The 19,614-nt window shown below is 36.4% G+C and overlaps 1 protein-coding gene and 1 non-coding gene across 2 annotated transcripts; both read right to left on the bottom strand.

Moving 5' to 3' along the window:
• Positions 1–2,327: 2,327 nt before the first annotated feature.
• Positions 2,328–2,400, bottom strand: TRNAA-AGC. Its single transcript has one exon. It is a non-coding gene; the product is annotated as a tRNA-Ala (tRNA).
• A 651-nt stretch (positions 2,401–3,051) lies between these two features.
• LOC111368905 lies at positions 3,052–19,394 on the bottom strand. Its single transcript, XM_022990414.1, has 9 exons — positions 18,967–19,394; positions 16,659–16,922; positions 16,135–16,236; positions 15,167–15,191; positions 14,932–14,987; positions 14,536–14,745; positions 12,091–12,419; positions 4,784–5,288; positions 3,052–3,801 (listed from the first exon to the last, which is right to left on the bottom strand). Exons 1-9 carry the CDS (start codon positions 19,112–19,114, stop codon positions 3,425–3,427), a joined length of 2,016 nt encoding a protein of 671 aa, XP_022846182.1. The 5' UTR covers positions 19,115–19,394; the 3' UTR covers positions 3,052–3,424.
• Positions 19,395–19,614: the final 220 nt, after the last annotated feature.

The following is a 19,614-nucleotide window of genomic DNA, read 5'->3' as shown; positions in this document are numbered from 1 at the left end:
TAGATTGGGCAACTGAAGAAGTCAACTGACAAATTAAATTGCATGCCTTTTTTCTTAATTAAATTAAGTCCATACAGTCAAATGTAACGAATATACCTTAATTGCGTACATTTTTTCCTAGTTGTGAATGCAATTTTATGATTATTTGGCTGATTTTAACTTGATGTAATATGCTTTAATCAATAGTTTATTTATAAGAATTGGCGTTAACTGATTTTTGTATAATTTTTCTTAATTAAGCAATTGTTTTATTTTTCATCTTTTTATTTAGGTTTCAAGTTTCAATCTTTTTTATTATTATTATTATTTAAATATATAACTTAAACAGAGTTTAGAAGCGAAATTATAATGAATCGACATCGCACAAACATATTGAATGCTGCTTTTTGGTTAATTAATCCATCCATTTCATGTATCACTCAACTTGATTTAACAAATACTTAATATTTAAGGAATCATTTTCTCGAACCATTTTGTGTTTCCGCTTTCAACGCACCAGTTTACTCCTCACAACTTTTCTTAGTAATTTCCTTTCATGAACCATCCTACTCACAAGTTTAGATCAATAAACAATATCTGAAGAATTTTGCTACTTTGCTAGAATTTTTTTACTCGAATGGTTGACATCCTTTCATATGCCATGAGTCTCGCATGAATAAAAGTCCAAAAAAAAGTGGAGCCTTGCCATTGTGAGAGCCAATCACCCCTCTGTCAAAAAAAATTCGAACATTGTAGCGGGATTGATATTTGAAACAACTCCTTGGTCTCATCAATGGGCACACGAGAGTATCCTCATAAGTTGAACTTGACATAATAATCGACAAACTTAATTCACATTTCTTCTTAAATTATATTCATTTTTGTCCAATGTAGGATCATGCATGATGCATTCTGTCAAGCTTTTGACTGCTCTTGTTTTGTTTAAATTTTGCAATTGGAATCCCCAAGAAGAATTGTAAACTTGTAATGTAGGAAAAGGTCAGAACACGGCATTCGTTATTACGACCACTTTAGGACTAATTCAGATGCAATTTCGGGAAAAGCTTAAAGTAAAATTTTTGTTTGTTTTTTATTTGGCACAAATTGACACATACATTATTCAATGAGCAAATACATTATTTCTTCGAATCTATTCATCTTTCTTCAGTAAGCCAGTTTTGTGGGTGTCTTTTGGATTTTAAAGATGACCATGATTTGATGGTTTTCAATGAACTTCAAATTAAATTCACAATTTGACTATTTTCTTAACAAAAATATTTTGCAGACAAAAAATATACAGAAAGATCCGGTTAGAACAGGGACAGATTCAAAACTGGATACAAGATCAGGTTACAAAATTTCAAATCGGGCTACTATGTGAGAAAAAAATTTTACACGTAAAAAACTGGTTTTTTACCAAAAAAATAAAATAAAAAATACCTTAAAAAGAAGCTATTGGGCCTGAGTAGGGAGGCTACAGCCTAGCCCCCCCCCCCCCCAAATCCGTCTCTGGGTTAGAACTTAGGATGAAATAATTCGTATTGAGCAAGCGCCCTGATTTTGGGTCGATTTTTGACTCTGCCCATTTGGCTTTTTTGTTATAATTTATGAAACAAGTTTTTACAATTGCTGCTACAAATTTTCATACTTTAAAAATGTCCGATCTCCATTCGCAATCCTAGTTTGCGAAGCTCACTGGAAGTTTCCTTTTCAATAGGCAACAAGTTTTCTAAAATAGGCATTGACACCAGATGCTACTCTACAGTCTACACAGACACACCCAAAAAAAAAACCTTCAAGAGTCAAGACTCAGTGTTAACAAAAATTTTCTAGCTGTGCACGCAATTTCATGATTATTTGGCTGATTTTAACTTGATGTAATATGCTTTAATCAATAGTTTATTTATAAGAATTGGTTCGTTAACGGATTTTTGTGTAAATTTTCTTAATTAAGCAATTGTTTTATTTTTCATCTTTTTATTTAGCTTTCAAGTTTCAATCTGTTTTTTTATTAGTGCCGTTTTATTAGTCTACATCATTGTTGCTAAGGCGCTTTTACGGTTTCACTATTTTTTATTTTTTTTTTCAATGGGAAGAAAAGAAAATACGTATGGAGTACTGTATTTTATGGACAAAATGTTTAAAAAATTATAAGATTTTATAACAGATAATTTGGGCATGGATATGACATACATTTTTAATGTAGACCAATTGATCAGGCAACCAATATAAAAATGTTTTCATTTTGGACTTAATTTCTAAAGTTTCACGAAATAATGGGCGAAAATTGGAAATACCATTAATTTTGTGGTTGGCTGATAAATTTTTTTGGAAAATACCCAAAAAAGTGGAGATGCGGGGTATCGATCCCCGTACCTCTCGCATGCTAAGCGAGCGCTCTACCATCTGAGCTACATCCCCAATTTATGAACTTTGTAATTTTTATTCTATTTATTTAGTGTCATTTGTCTAATTAGCTGACCAAGAATACATCTAGAATGCTTATATATCGACAATCAATTTTTTGACAAATTCTCGTGTTCACTGTTTACTTAATCCTTGTTTAAAAATTTCATGAAATGTGTGACTGAAAAATTGATAAAAATTGTCGAGTGGTTGAAAATGAATTTTTAAAAACAATCAAGGCCTTAACATAGTAAATGCAGTTACAGCCACAATTTTTTATATGAGTAGGGACAAATCCATGATAAACATACTTCAATTATAAAAATAAAAAATAAAAAACTAATATGAACAGTATAAATCTCATAGGGCCTGGGCCATTTAGCATTTTTTTACAACTTTTCCTTGCGTGTAATTTGGAAAACATAAAATAACCTCATTGTTTGTAACACAAAATGTATCCTACAGCCATAACATAGTTCATCCATTGATCTCTAGCTCGTTTGCCTATCTAACTGAAAATATACCTGTTTGATGGTCATTAAAAAGAAAATTCAAGGAAAAAAAATGTTTTCAATAGTAAATTTTCGAAAAACGTGTAGTTAAAAGGTCAAAAAATAAATAAATTTGAATTTACATACAAAATAATTTATGATTGAAAATAAGAAATAAAGAGAATCAAAACGGGGAAGTTTATACAAGAGAAGACAATTGCGAACATATATATTCTTCCATTTGCCTCATCAAATGATCTACACAAAGGCAAGTAATGTTACAACATTAAAACCTAAATCCCATCAAGTGACATCAAATCATACCCTACATGTGACAATATATACAAACCTAACAGTTTAATATTAACTGTAACAGCAACAACTTTACGAATTAACACTATTTGAGTATTCCATCTTGCCATCTGCCCAATTCCACTCCGCTGGTCCACCTTCCTCTACTACTACGAGGTTTGTCCACGACCCAAGAGTGGTGAAATCCCACATGATTTCTTTACAAAGTTGGGATTGTAATTTTTTGTTTCTGCAGCTTACTTCCTACATAGCTTGCTAGGTGAGGATTTGATAGACCGTAGAGCAGACCAGTTTAACGGTTCTTTGCTTCCTGACATTGTACGACCAATATACTCATTCTTTACATCTGCTGAGAGCCTAAGCTTCTTCGAGGGAAACCCATAATCAGTGCCTTTGACCTTGACCAAATTGTCGAGTCCCGTCTTTGGTTTTGGTGCTGCAAATAATATTTCAGATTTGACAGATTTCAACTTGCAAGTTTTCTTGGACATTTGAGAAGGCTTTTTCAGTGATTTTGTCACTCCACATGTATTTTGCTTAAAGGAATGAGTTGCCATCTCACACAGCATCTGAGCAGCAGCTAGGTGTGATGGAGGGTGCTCATCTGTAACTGCTGAAAATATGGCAAATAGAGAAAAGAACAAAAATGTTTTCGACAATCAGTCAGTTCAAGAATCTAAAACATTCAGTTATGACAATAGAAACTCAGCTGTCCAAACAGTTGGTCACATAAAAATGAGGCATGTTGGGCTAGAGCTTGCAAAATAAAGGAACATATTTGGAGAACTTACTTTTTCTTACTTTCGAGTAAAAAACATCAATTTGAAAGTAACTCTTACGTTCCCGTCAAGACTCAAAACACAGTTAATATTTCCAACCTTGACCAATAAAAAAATTATATAAAAAAAAAAAAAAAGAAAAGTTAAATAAGTAACTGTTACCTTTCCATCAAGATTCAAAATACACAACTAATTTCCAACATTGACCAATAAAAAAATTATATAAAAAAAAAAAAAGAAAAGTTAAATAAGTAACTGTTACCTTTCCATCAAGATTCAAAATACACAACTAATTTCCAACATTGACCAATAAAAAAATTATTTGAAAAAGTTATTAGTAAACTTTTTTCTTTATGTAAACAAATGTTAATATGAAAGGAAGCTCGCGTTTGGAGGTGATTATAAACGATTTAAATTATAAATAGATAAAAACGAGTCGTGGATTCCACAAAATGTATGAATAAAAAGTAGGTTTGACCTAAAGTGTGTATAAATTAAAAAACTCCGAAACATGCTCATCTAACATGACAATCAAAATGCTTTGACCTATCAAAAAAACTTATTTATTTTAAAACTTCTTTAATTATAAATTTGTGTAAGTAAACTTTTAAGCTTAAACAAACATGGTACACGTATATTATGATGGTAATACACTGTTCTCGATGATTCCACTTGTTTGGTTCAACATATTTATCTGAAACAATTCCTTTAAAAAAAGTCGTCTATTGTGAAGAAAAAGCAAACAATATAAGTGAACATATTGAAACTCAAAATAGGAAGTCAACTAATTGCAACTAGACCTTGAATAAAATTTACCTGGAAAAACATTGGAACTTGAGCATGCTTCAGACATGGATGAAACTCGTTCAGAGGACGTAATTTGAGCAACTTCATTTTCTGGAAGTCCTGACTTGAGATTTACTGTAGGAACTAAACTGTGATTGTATGTGAGTGATTCCAAGCCCTTGAGGAAGCCAGTGGAATCTTCTTGAAGAGAGGAAATATGTTTTACTATTACCCATCTACCTTGGCATATGGTCCGACTGGAGGACACTTTAGCTGCATCAGTAACTGATTTATTGTGCCCTGAGAAAGTATGTGACCATGGAAAAGGTGGTAAGCCAGTCCTGTGACAAACTGACTTGCCTAAACGGGGATCAGTATTGTTTCTTGAAGAAGGCTTGGCAGCATCAAGAAGTAAAGAATGTAAATCCTTTGGTGGAGGAAGTGCAAGGCGCTCCAAGACTTCTTTTGGATTATATAGTGGTGATTCGACAGTTAAAGTGGATGTTTTGATCTTCTCTTCACAAGATTCCTGAACCTTTGCAAGGAGCTCAATTAATTACTTAAAATTTCAAGACCAATTAGAAGTTATTTTTGCATACAAGTATTCCACCAGGTTCTTAGGCATGTTGTATGCACTGTCAAAAGATCAAATAATGCCAACAATACAACTGCTAACGTTATGATCTGGCAGCAAGATCCCTTTTTGATAAGTAATCAAATGTTTTATTAATCAAAAGGTGATACACAGGAAGTGTATTATATGCTTAAACAAGAAATAAACGTCATGAAATTAGACAATCCATCTATGTGACTAGAAGCTGAGCATTAAACTAATTATATAATGTCAAATAAAATAATTCTTTAAACTGCTCTAAAGTCTTTATCTGATCATCAAAAAAGCGCCCGTTTCTCTCTCCATGTGCACCAAACAATCCAGCCTGGAATAATGTCCCAAATAAGTTCACTGTTCTTGTCACGAAACTTTCTCCTCCATGCCTTCAACATATCTTCCATACGCCATGGCATCACCCAATCCATATGTTGAGAAGCCAGAATATCATTCCACAGCAAACGAGCGCCATCACAATGCAGGAACAAATGGTCAATCGTTTCCCCATCCGTTTTGCACATATGACACCAATTTGTAATATAAAACCCCCTCAATCGAAGATTGTCCGCCGTTAATACTTGTCCCCTCACTACCGTCCATAGTAAAAACGCCACCTTTGGAGGCAGTTTACACTTCCATACCATCTTCCAAGGAAATAAATTCTCCACAGATCCAAATAAGGATCTAAAATAAGTGCTAACTGAGAAAATGCCATCCCTTGTCGACATCCACCTGATGAGGTCACTCTCTCCTACCTTGATATGCACTTCATACAAAGAGGTCAAAAGAACTGCATAATCATCCACTTCCCAATCTTGTAGTCCCCTCCTAAAAACAATGTTCCAGCTGATCTCCCGTTATGTGTATCTAATACATCATTCACTATAGCAGATGGCATCACGGCAATACGATACAAAGAAGGAAATCACTCCCTTAACAGTTGATCAGTACACCAACAATCATCCTAAAAGCTGATAGTATTGCCATTCCTCACATCGAAGGTCACTCTATTCCGAAAGTCACTCTACCCTTGTCGAATATACCGTCATAAACTCACCCCGTAGGTATCACGGCTCTCAACTGAACACCATCCACCCTCCAAAATGCCATATTTCTCTTCTATAATTTCTCTCCAGAAACTCTCCCTCTCCATTCCAAACCGCCATAACCACTTATCCAACAAGGCCTTATTAAACAATACAAGGCTCCTCAATCCGAGTCCCCCGACCCTTGTGGGAGAGCAAACTGCATCCCAATTTACCAAATGAAATTTCCTCTCCTCTCCTAACCCTCCCCAAAGGAACTCCCTTTGGACCCTCTCTAGTCTCTTAGCCACTGTAACAAGAATGGGAAACAAAGACAAGAAATAAGTGGGGAGATTCGAGATAGTAAACTTGATAAGAGTAAAGCGACCTCCATTTGAAAGGTACATATGCTTCCAACTTGCTAATCTTCTCTCCACCCTTTCCATTATACTGTCCCAGATGTGTGTACTTTTGAACCTTGCTCCTAATGGGAGCCCAAGATATGTCATAGGCAACTACGCAACCCTACAGCCCAATGTAGCAGCCATCCTTTCCACATTATCGACCTCTCCAACAGTGATGACCTCAGATTTCCCCAAATTTATCTTCATTCCAGATATGGCTTTGAAGCACAGAAGCAAACCACGCAAGTTCCTGAAGTGCTCAACGTCTGCATCACAAAAGATCAGAGTATCATCTGCAAATAACAAATGAGATATCTGCAGTTGACCAATCCTAAAGCCCTTTAACAAACTTTCCCCCACAGCCTTTTCAACAATTTTACTGAATGCCTCTATTACAATAACAAATAGTAATGGAGACAAAGGATCCCCTTGTTGCAAACCCCTACTACTCCGAAAATGACCTTCAGGAGTGCCGTTTACTAGAATTGAAAAAGAGAGTAGAAATACAAAATTGAATCCACTGGCACCACTTGGCCCCGAAATCACATCGTCTGAGCATATACAATAGGAAACCCCAGTTCACGTGATCATAGGCCTTTTGAATATCAAGTTTACATAGCATCCCCCTTAACGCAGTCTTGAATCAATGCATTCATTTGCTATGAGAACAGAATCCAAGATTTGTCGCCCTTTGACAAAAGCATTATGATATTTAGATACCACCTTTTCCAGCACCTCCTTTAATCTATTAGTCAAAACCTTTCCAATAATCTTATACACCCCACTTACTAAACTGATAGGTCGAAAGTCCTTAATGTCTGTCGCTCCTGATTTTTTTGGGATCAGCACAATAAATGTGGTATTAGAGCTTTTCAAGAATCTGTTACACTGGAAAAAGTAAGCAAAAACATCCACAATGTTCGATCATATCACATCCCAACAAGCCTTGTAGAATGCGAAGGAAAATCCGTTCGGTATTAGGGCCTTGTCATCATTCATACTGAATACCACCTCCCTAATCTCGTCCTCCCCAAGTCTTTCTAACCAACTGACATCCTCCTCAGAAATAGTGGAAAACTCTAGCCTCTCAAGCTCTGGCCTCCAATCAAACTGCTCCTTATAAAGGTTTTGGTAGAAACTCACCATTTGGGTACCAATATCCTGTGGGTCCTCATAAGTTACCCCATCCACCTCCAGCATAGAGATACGATTGTTGCGCCTGTTTGAATTGGCCACCCTATGGAAAAACCGTGTACACTTATCTCCTTCTCTCAACCACTTGACCCTAGATTTCTGGCACCAAGAAATCTCTTCTATCTCCACCAACCTCTCCAACTCTCCCCTTAATTCTTGACGTCGCTCCCTCTCGTCCCCTCCCAATCCTCGACTTTCCTCCTTCCTATCCAATTCTTCTATTTCTGAGGTGCATTGATTTTTACGCCAGTTAACATCCCCCACCTTCTTCTCATCCCACCTTTTGAGGTCTCCTTTTAAAGCCTTTAATTTCTGACCCGACACATAACTGTGGGACCCCCTAAACTTGTAAGAGGCCCACCAAGTCCATACTCGCTCCCCAAAACCGTCCGCTTTAAGCCACATCTTTTCAAACCTAAAAGGCCTTCTCCCGCTATATCCCACATCCCCAAATAATGAAATTGGGAAATGATCTGAATACACCCTCCCTAATCTCCTCTGAGCGACGTCTGGGTACTTAGCCTCCCACTCCACACTAATCAAAAACCGATCAATTCTAGAATGAATAGGTAGCTCCCAATTAGATGACCAAGTAAAATCTCCCCCCATCAAAAGCATATCCACCAACATATTCTCCCTGATAAAATCCGAGAAGTCCTCCATAGCCCCCGTTAGTCTCCCGCCGCTAGACCTTTTACTAGGAAAGCGGACCACATTAAAGTCACCCCCTATGCATGTTGGGAGGTTCCACCAAGCCATCATACCTGCCAATTCATCCCACAATCCGCATCTACTTTCACTGACATTAGGCCCATAAACTCCTATAAACATCCAACGAAATCTGTCCCCAATATTTGTAAATGAAAGGGATAGGGAAAATAGCCCTTCACTAACCTCCTCCAACTGAAAGACTCTAGTATCCCACATAATTAGCACCCCTCCTAAAGCCCCCAATGACCCCCCAAATTGATACCCAACATGCTGTCCCCCCATAGGCTACTTACAACACCCTTCGAAACGGTCTCCAACTTTGTCTCCTGTAAGCAAACAATGTCAACCTTCAAACCCCTTAAGAGATTTCGAACACCTAACCTTTTACCAGCTTCATTAAGCCCCCTCGCATTCCAGCTAACTATTTTTTGGATCATTTTGACGCACCGTCATCCCTCCCCATCAATCCTCTTCTTGACTCACCACTCCTTATGTCATAATTAACCAAGCAATCAAGCCTTTTAAGCTCACGGTCACCCTTTCTTCTTGTCTTACCTCCTGGTGTATCCTTCTTTTGTCCCTTGCTCGCCTCCAACTCCTCAAATAATTGCAAGAGCTTATGTTCATACCCGTTGCGGGATACCCCCACCATTTTGCTCAAGTCCAAAATTTTTTGAAGAGCCCAGCTCGATGGTGGTGGTCTAATGACAAGCTCACTTATTTCCACTACCTCCCCAGAGGAAAACTGATCATATTGTAAGTCCTCTTCCTCCACCCGAACTACATCCCTATTTATATCCTCCTTTCAGGCGCCCTCCACCCACCCAACCAGCGCTTTATCAGTCCCTGATTCCCCCTCATTTATAGACTTAGAATATCTCCTACAGTAGGTATTCGTGACCATCGTTGCCAAACCTGTTAGACTTAGAATATCTCCTACAGTAGGTATTCGTGACCATCGTTGCCAAACCTGTTGCCCCTTGTTGTTTCTCAATTGCCACATCCGGTCTCTCTGACTCCAAATTCATCAAACTCGGTTCCCCTTCCTTATCCCTTACTTCCACCTCCGCCCCTCTGCTTTGTACTTGGGCCACGCCACTTGGCTCAGCCATCACCTCTGTAATGTGGGCCCTCTTCGATTTCAACTCCTTAGACACATCATCTAAGCCCACTCCACACGCATTACAATACGTTTGCCTATAACCCATTGTCTTCCTGCTATCCAATAACCTCATCAGTTCATCCAATTCCCCTTTCAATGCCTTTATGTCTACCCTTATGTCAGCATAGTTTGCAGAAATATCAGACGTTCCTTCTGTAGTCTTATTGCTGTCCTTATGCGCCGTTAAATGGCTTTCCTTGTTTGGTCCCCAGTTTCACCCGCGTGGATCACTCCTCTCATTTACCGCTTTATCCTTCTGCATCCGTACCCATTGATCAGCATTCTAAGAGGCATGTGCTGTAACTACAGCATAGGCCATCCCTTGCAGGCTCTGATCTTCCACTACTAGATGCTTGGCCTTATCTTCGGCAACAAATGATTCTATAACTGCTTGAAACACGCGTGAGATCGTTGCCCATCCCTCTCCATTACACCCTTCAGGTACCATCACTACACCCTTTCAACGTCGCTCCTTATACTGCACTATTATGAGATACCTTTCACGACTGTTAGTACATCCTTGTGCCAAAAACGCTCGGGGGGTCTCATTAAATTTGGCTACAAAATCCTCCGACACACTAGCCATCCTTAACTTATCCATCATATTAATCATCCAAACAGCCCAAATCTTCCCATGTGAATAGCACTGGAGATCTTAGATCCCCATTGTGACATCTTAAACATGCCCGAATCAATGACAGACACAACAATCTGTTTTCTCTCAATTCTGAAACTGGAGCTGAACACCAACATGCCATTAGGAACCCTCTGTCTCCCTAGATTCCATGCAACCGAAGCATCATACGAAGAAATAGGATAGTTAATAGTCCTGGGTGAAGTCTGCACGATCTGAGCCTTCATCGGCGACGGCGCGTGGGCGCCATGCGCCAACAAGCGCGTGCCCAGATCGTCGTGTCCACCACGCCGCCTCTCCCGCATGGTCAAAATGACCTGACCCGCTCTCCTATCAGGCGCGTGGGCCGGAAATGTGGAGGATCTAGAGGCATCTGGGCTCGAATCCCAGGTCAGTTTCTGCCGTTGAACACTCGCCATCCGCCAAAGTCATCGTCACCTGCTTCAAATGTGGCTGGATCATCAGGTAAAACAATAGATCGGGCGACGGTGCTAAGGTTTACACCCAGGGTCGTCGCCTGCGATTGTGGTTCGTTATGTGGCGTGAGGCCGATTTTTTTGGGTTCACCGGGCGACATTATGTTGTCATCGCCAACGACAACAGCATGATGGGTGGTGGATTTGGATATTAGGGAGGGGAGCTCCATCACACAGGTGCGGGTTCTTCCTTCGGGAGCTACTACCCTCTACGAAATCTTAATGCAGCAATATCGGAAGAATCTCTTTCTGGCAGCAAGATCCCTAAACCTTTATAAACAATCAAAGCTAATTGGTTATTCAAAATGTCAAAATCAATTACGAACTTATACCTTTTGAGCTAGGAGTCACGGACACGGATGTGGGACATGGACATTTCGACACAACTTTTGAAAAAAGAAGTGGGTAAAGGACACATGGGAATCTGTATGGAATACAGGACGCAAGACGCCACCTTCAGGAGTATCTGCAGACTGTGGTTGCCCAATATGTGTCGGACAGGACTTTCCACCCTAGAAGTGTTAATCCTTCAAAGTGCGTGAGTATGCCACTGGCTTCTTTTGTATATTCTAGGCATCACTGTTCAAACACTCATAATGCCAGCAACAATACCATCACATTTGATATTCTATGCTCCACAATATATGAATATGCCACTGTTCCTTCACATATTATGGGCATTACTCAAACATCATCACAATGACAGCAACAATAGCTTTACATTTGATGTTTATCCCGAATTGAAGATATACATAAGATTTTGGCTATGATCACTTACAAATGATGCTTGCGGTACATGAAGTCAAAGAATATTCAATGGTAAGAATTCATGGACTCAAGGAATTCAGCCAAACTGCAGCTAAAAAATTATCCTACAGCCTTTTTACCTACTGTGAAGCATAGTGCAGAAACCAATAGGCTTACTAGGTATAAACAGGAATATCGGCAGACTGTAAAGTTTAAGAAATCCTGCCAAACAATTAATAGAGGGTCAAGTTGATCAACAAGATTATGCTTCTATTGATCTGCATAACCTTGGTCATCCATTTACTATTACCCCATCTTTAGGTGCTCCTCACCAGCTAAGCATAGTTCCACGTATATCAAGAGTTCAAACTAACCTTGTCAGAGGATGTCAAATCTGCAGTACAAGAATCTTCTTTATCACCATCAGACTGGCTAGCTGTAGAGCCAGCAATCGGCAATCCTGTTGAACTGTTACTGTTGTCACTTTCAACACATTTCTGGGCAAGAACCGCCTTTTGGAGCCGAAGGACAGAACAGGCATTTCTCACCGAATCCAAAAGATTATTATTCAAATTCGCAGCTTTCTTTCCCTTGTCTTTGGTAATACTAGGGCAGTTATAACTGCCATCAAGGAGCTCATTCAAAGACAGCTCATTGACATGTTTTGTGATATCAAAAGCATCAGGTTTTAAACCATATAGACCTGAATAAATTGTCTGTAGTCAGATCATTCATTTCACAAATAGTCTTCAACCAAATATTAACTGCTTAAAATCTGATAATGCACACACACACATGTAAATCAGACTACAAAATTTTCTATTAGTGATAAAAGAGAACATATTAGAGACAATGCAAACAAAAGAAAATGCCATTCTGGACGTGCAAAAACTATCCACTGAACGTTATTATATCATTGAACCAGAAACTTGAAACTGTCATTAGCTGAAAAAATCAGATTACATACTCTATATTATGCGAGGGTAATCAATAGAACACCACATCATAACAATTTCAGGCGGCCTCAAAAAAAATAATAATAATAAATAAATAAATAATCCAAAATCATATTTAAGATTGAGCATGTCGAATTAAAATCTTAGCATTGTTGCCAAATTCTGGAAACTTCTTGTTAATAAATCCACTTGAGAACATAAATTGATGCATGAAGTCTCCAAAATGTAAACGTGCCATTGTTTAGTTGAATCAGCTATTGCAATATTTTCATAACAGGACTGTTATTACTATATGTTGAATCAGCTATTAAAAGGTCGAACATCTGCAGAAGACCATGCTGAAAGAAAAAAATGACTTGATAAACCAGTCCAACTTTAAATTAGAATTTGGCAACTTGGGGAAGACGGTAATCAGTATCCATGGAAATGCAGCAGCACAAGTGAAATACATTTTGAGACCAGTTTCAAAAGCATTACAACCAGTGCGCCGTGTCCACCATAATGCATACCATTAACAGGCTGAAATAAGAAAGTAAAATGTTGCAATACTGAAACATCTTATAGAGATGATGCATCATATTAAAATTATGTTGGAAAGGTGAAAACTAAATGGAAGAAACTGACTTGATAAGTTTTGCAGAGTTATTAAGAATATAACCATTTCTACTGCGAAATGAGAATCTATCAAACAATGCAGTTTACCCAACTGAGTTCACGACAACATTTCTCTCTCATAACTAGGAACAGTTCCACAACCCCAAAAAGAATGATATGCATATCAACTTCTTTAAACAAAAAGAGATACTGTAGATATACATAAAGAAGTTCCGATTATTGAAGGCAGATTTATTTATTTATTTATTATTTTATCTTTTTGGTGACAAAATATATGCTTTAACATGATTTCGTGATAATTCCTTGAAAAAATTCACTTAATTGCTTCAACCATCAATGAGGCCTCATTCTATCACATAAAATGAATTTAGGCCCAACTGCCACCAGAAACATTGTGAACTATATCCATCATTTCCGTACAATAAGAAAAGAACTCTTTAACCTGAACAATTTATAAAGTTATCTCCAACATTGCAGTAAGGGGGCAAAATTTCGAATCTTACAAGAATGGCATTTTCTTTTGAAAAAAAAAAAAAAAAAAACGTAAACTTGATTAAAACGGACAATTTTGACATACTCCTTCATTATCTAGGTAAAAAAAAAAAAAAAAAAGTGCATGCTTATTTCGAACGCCTCTTGGATCTGTTCCTCTCTTGATTAAATGCTGGGTGCTTGGTTCTATGATAAATTTGAAAATCCACAGAAAGAGATGTTGGTTGGAAAATAAATTTCTCTCTAGCAGGATGCTTTGGCATGAATAAACACATATTTTGGCAACAATTTGCTTGATATTTATTTTCTCTAGTTCTCTTTCAGTTGTTTGTTTCATTTCGGATTGTGGGGTTACATGAGATTCTTTGCATGCAAATTTCTTTTTCAAGTTGTCAAACAGTCATATATTTGAAACATATATGGGAAAATGGATTTAGGGTCAACTCCAAATGTATTGGGTATAAGCATTAACTTGTCGTGTCTTGCTTTGAAGCGTACATGATAACTTCAATGAATGACAGTTGACTTATTTTCAATTTTTCCGAAAGAAGATCTTCATCCAGATTAAAAATCGGATTCTATCAAACCTCATTGCAAAGGATTCCCCATATTTACTATTCCAGTTATTCACATTAATTCTTACAGTGATGACACTTGAAACTTTTAAAACAATGGCCAAAAATAAATGATCTTTTTGCATGTTCATTGAAATGAAAATTCCAAGAAGAAAAATGCTAAAGCTTAGTCGCTAATTACCAAAAAAGTTGTTGCCTCCAGCAGCATAATTGAAGTTAATAAAGCCATTCTTCAGAGACAATGGATCACATCTACTCTTGGGAACCATCCTATTTCTTTTGTTCCCACGTTTGCCATTTGAACCGTTCTTTTGCTTGGCCACTTGAGTTTTCTCTATGACAGGAATGGGAATAAAAATACTATAAGTGCATGAGCCGAGAGAGTTTCTAGCTTTTCAAAACACAAAATACACAAGTCAAACAGGTTTTAATGCCAAATTTCACAAATGTGAAGCAGAATCACTAGCACAATACAAAATACTCTTTTTTTCTCCGACATATCGTTGCTATGAACTCCAGCTAAGTTGAAAGTGCACCAATGAAATGTTTTTTTAGCTATATCTAGCATTATTCAAACCTGTACTCACCAACTTATGGACGGGATACATCATTGTTACTGACAACAACAAATTGCTTTCATAAACGAAAGCAGATTACCAGAATCTAAAATTAAGAAACCTGGAGCGAAAGCTGATGAAAATGCAAAACTTTAATTTCTTGTAATGAGATTTGATGACAACTAAGCATAAGCAGTATCAATTAATGAATGAGCAGATTTGACTCATTTGGCAGAACACCATACTTGAAGTTACTTTGAGCTCTCAAGTTTTCCAGGAACTATTAAGCATTAGTACTCAAATCAAGCAAACTCTGGTCAACACTCAGGGCTTTAATGATTAAAAGAGACATTTGAGACCCTTACTAGAAAGTAAAATTCCATGAGAATTCTAAAGTTAAAAAAGGGTATCCTAAGCAATAGCAATAAAATCGACATTCCCGGTATAGTAGATGCTTAAAAATCTTCTCTCTTATATTTTTAAACTTTTTGTCCTTCAACCAAATAATTTAACATTTCAAATATTATTAATGATATTTCTGATGCGAACCGATAAAATTAAGGTTTTAAATGGAAAGAAAATAGAGTGCAACAGGAAACAGCTCCTATTGGTTCCATTGTTTAGATCTTATCTTTTCATAATATGCATGTGCCTTTAACTTGTAGTTTAAGATTTTTCCAGTACAGGCATGGTCACATAACCAGCAAATTAGTCCTCTGCTTAGTTTTTTATTAAGCGTTTTAGAGAAAATAGAAAGTTTTGAATTAAATAGATTGAGTACCAAATGAATCCCCACAATTTAGACAAAACTTGTGAATGGAGCTACCAAAACTTGTGCAAATATAGGAAAGTGGTAATGGATGTCGTCAAATCAGTTTGCAGTTGCACAAAGTCTAATTATTGCTTTTGACAGGCACAAGAAACCTGAAATTAAAACAATTTAAAAAAAGAAAGAGAAAAGATGACAAGATTTAGACTCGTCAGGTATCTATGGTGATACTTCTGTCTAAACAGGACTCAAGATCTGGGAAGTATGTTATTCTTCTGAGAGCTTAACTGAAAGAATATGAGAATGGCAATGATGTGCGGAAAAGGGAGGAGATATCAATCCTTAGTGTTTTTCATTTTTCCTCCCCTTAATGTGAAAGGGGCTCCAGATTCCAACATTCCAGCGTCCTTAGGAAATTCGAATGCAAGACTTTTGCCTATTTTGTTTGGAAAACCTCCGCTGATACTTAGAAAGAGCATTAACATTTTCCTCTCAGCATTTATATTTAGTATAGACACTAACTGAAAGCTCAAACCAACAAACTTAGAATTCCCACCTAGAAAATGCTTTAAAGGCGATCTCTTTTAGCAGTCTCTCAAGCGAATGAAAAGAACTTGAAATGTTTTTGCGGGATGAACAGTAAAAAAAAATTCCTATCTGTAATCAATATCTGGTGAATGAGTAGAAATTACCAGTTCTTACTAATCAATTAGTGAGGAGATATGCCAAAAAAAAAAAAAAAAAAAGGGAAGCAAAATAGGCGCATTGCTTTCTTACCTGAATTAAATGCACTTGCTTCAAATTGCAAGTTCAGGCTGCACTTCGAAACTTGAAGGACCGACCCATAAATTTAGAGAAATATTATGCAAATCTAGGTTGAACGTTGAAATGCAACAAATGGGTACAAACTTGAACACATTGTATTAAGAAAACTGAAAATGCAGCTATGAATGGAAGTAAAACAGAAAGCTCAAGAACCTTTGCACATCACCACATGAATGATTTCTTCTATCCGTGCCATCCGGGATCTCTTAGTGCACCCACTGTTATTTCTTGATATTTTCCCTGATTTCCGTGACAAAAGTTTATCCTCTGGCTCTGACTTCAAAGAAAGAGAAGTTATGCTCCTAAACCCAGAGTCTTTTGGGGTGTCATCACTGGGAAAGCCTGAAACTGGACTGGCCTGCCTATGAAGTTCAGAATCAGGCACCTTGGTCCAAAGAACTGGTGTAGATGCATTAACTGCACGAATTTCATTGACATAATCATATTTTAAGAAACCATGAGTTACAAAAGTTAGCGTATAATCATATATGGATTGGTAGACTTCGGATGGTTTAACTATATTGCTTCCATGAAAACAATGAGTTCAGGGAAATGCATTACACACAAATTCAAAAGTAATAAAAGCAATTTCTATATCAACATCTTAAGATGAGAAAATCAAGAGAACAACCAAGAAAAGAAAGGACAGAAAAAGAATTAAAATGAGCTACATCATGGTCCCCAGTAGACATTGTCAAACCATTCATGATATACAATCATTCACATTTAAAGGTAGCCACCCCATGAATCTAAATACTACCCGTTCTCCTCTAAAAAAAAAAAAGAAATTAATTAAGCAAAATTTTAAGGAAATAAGGCTTTACCCACTACAATTTTTATTAAAATTCTGTAGTTTATGCTCCAAGAAGAGTGATTAAGAATGAAGAAAATAGCAGTAAGATGATACCGACTTGGGAAAACAGATAAAGTCAACGGCTCACTCATTGCTCATGCATATCTTCATCTTTTCTTGTCACAATTTTCACATTAAATAACAATTAATAGAAGGTAAAGCATTCCAACATTATGGCAGATGAAGCTCAGAAAAAGAAAAAGAAATAAAAAAAGGTTAAAGGACTCTTATGTTATAAATTTCAGCTAATATTGACGTGACGAACAACATAAAGAGCATGACAAAAAAAAAGGCTACTATTTAAGCTCCTTCTAGTACTAGTTCTTAGCTCCCAAATGTTTAAATCCGTTGCAGTTTCTCCAGTCCTCAAAGTTAAAACCTTATCATACTAATACAGTTACGTGAATACAATCTTCAAGCAACTTTCTCGGAGCCGATACAACCATTAGCAAGGCTAACATTCTACATTTGACAGTCATCTTCAGTTTTCTTCAATGATAAACTTACAATACAAGCATCATATTGTAGTCATTAACTGGAATTCCTACCACTAGCCCAATGAAAAACTAAGAAATGCTATACATATTTTTAAAGTTTTATCTCAAAGTATCATGCTTGGCAAATCATCCAATGTCTCCAAAAAATAAAATAAAATAAAATAAAAAACTCAAACAATAAATAGAGATTCAGAATAGAACAATGCAATCAATTTAAAACATTAATTAGCAAGTTAACATAAAATCAATCATCGAGTAACATTTTCACTATACGCACAAGTACAGCTGAAGAACCCAAATTTTTTAAAGGAAAATAATAAGATAAGATAAAAGAAAAGAAAAGAAAAGAAAAGAAAATAAGAAAATTATAATATTAACTAAAAATTTTAAAAAGTTAAGGGAATATCTGAACTTCAAAAGAAAATAAAATAAAATAAAAAACTCAAACAATAAATAGAGATTCAGAATAGAACAATGCAATCAATTTAAAACATTAATTAGCAAGGTAACATAAAATCAATCATCGAGTAACATTTTCACTATACGCACAAGTACAGCTGAAGAACCCAAATTTTTTAAAGGAAAATAATAAGATAAGATAAAAGAAAAGAAAAGAAAAGAAAATAAGAAAATTATAATATTAACTAAAAATTTTAAAAAGTTAAGGGAATACCTGAACTTCAAAAGACATCTAATAAAAGAAGAGAAAAGAAAAAAAAAAATTATAATAAGAAAATTATAATATTACCTAAAAATTTAAAAAAGTAAAGGGAATACCTGAACTTCAAAAGTCATCTAATAAAAGAAGAGAAAAGAAAAAAAAAATTATAATAAGAAAATTATAATATTACCTAAAAATTTAAAAAAGTAAAGGGAATACCTGAACTTCAAAAGTCATCTCCTAGAAACAGAATAATAATAATAATAATAATAATAATAATAATAATAATAATAATAATAATAATAATAATAGCTAAAAAAAAGAAAAAAAGAAATAAATATCAGAAAATACACCAGAAAACACATTTAACTATGATCATAGACACACATTAAAAGAAACACAATAGTACAAATACTCTAAAAAATCGACCACTTATTTTCAAGCAACCACCTTTTTGGACCCCAAAACTGCTAGCAATCTCCTTATGCGGACCCTCGGCTTTGTCCACCACAACACCCCTAGCACCACCAAAACCCTCAACCGATCCCATCAGCTTTGCCACCGCCGCCCGCTGAACCACCTCCACTGCCGCTTCCATTCACCGCAGATAGCACCACCGCGCAAACGCGCACAAATTCAACCAAACAATTTTTACTAATCTCATCTCAACTCCACAATACACAAAAAAGAAACCCAAATTTTCAACAATTCATATCAAAATTCTGCTGGGTCGAAATTATCGAGCTTGGTCGGCACTGAAATGACGGAATAACCACGGGTATGGAGGAGGTTGAAGAGGATTCGAGGGGTAAATCAGGGAATTCAGGTGGTTGCGGCTGAGGAGAGAGAGTCTAGGGCAAAAAATTAAGGGGCAGAAGGGAGAGTATTTATAGTTTTCGGGAAATGAAGAAAATGAGTAGACTTGGTTAGAACACAGGAGGTCACCCAACTTTCATTGAAAGTTAATTTTAGTCACTAAACATCATTTTTCATTCTAACACGATTACCCTATTTTTGAGTTTGGCCACTAATAGCATTCAATCACAAATTTAACCTCATTTTCTATGTAGCAAAAGAGTTTCTTAGTGGACTCCTTTT

This window comes from Olea europaea, chromosome 19 (assembly GCF_002742605.1).
Source record: "Olea europaea var. sylvestris chromosome 19, O_europaea_v1, whole genome shotgun sequence".
NCBI classification, from domain to species: Eukaryota; Viridiplantae; Streptophyta; class Magnoliopsida; order Lamiales; family Oleaceae; genus Olea; species Olea europaea.
The sequence above is the reverse complement of the archived record's forward strand: the minus strand, read 5'-3'. Positions and strand labels throughout refer to the sequence as shown.

Coding starts and splice junctions, on each gene's coding strand:
- LOC111368905 (XM_022990414.1), bottom strand. CDS start 19,114: ATGGAAGCGGCAGTGGAGGTGGTTCAGCGGGCGGCGGTGGCAAAGCTG. Junction 15,192..16,134: donor CTTTCTAAGTATCAGCGGAG/GTTTTCCAAACA, acceptor AATGCTTAATAG/TTCCTGGAAAACTTGAGAGC. Junction 14,988..15,166: donor GGAAAACTTGAGAGCTCAAA/GTAACTTCAAGT, acceptor CGTTTATGAAAG/CAATTTGTTGTTGTCAGTAA.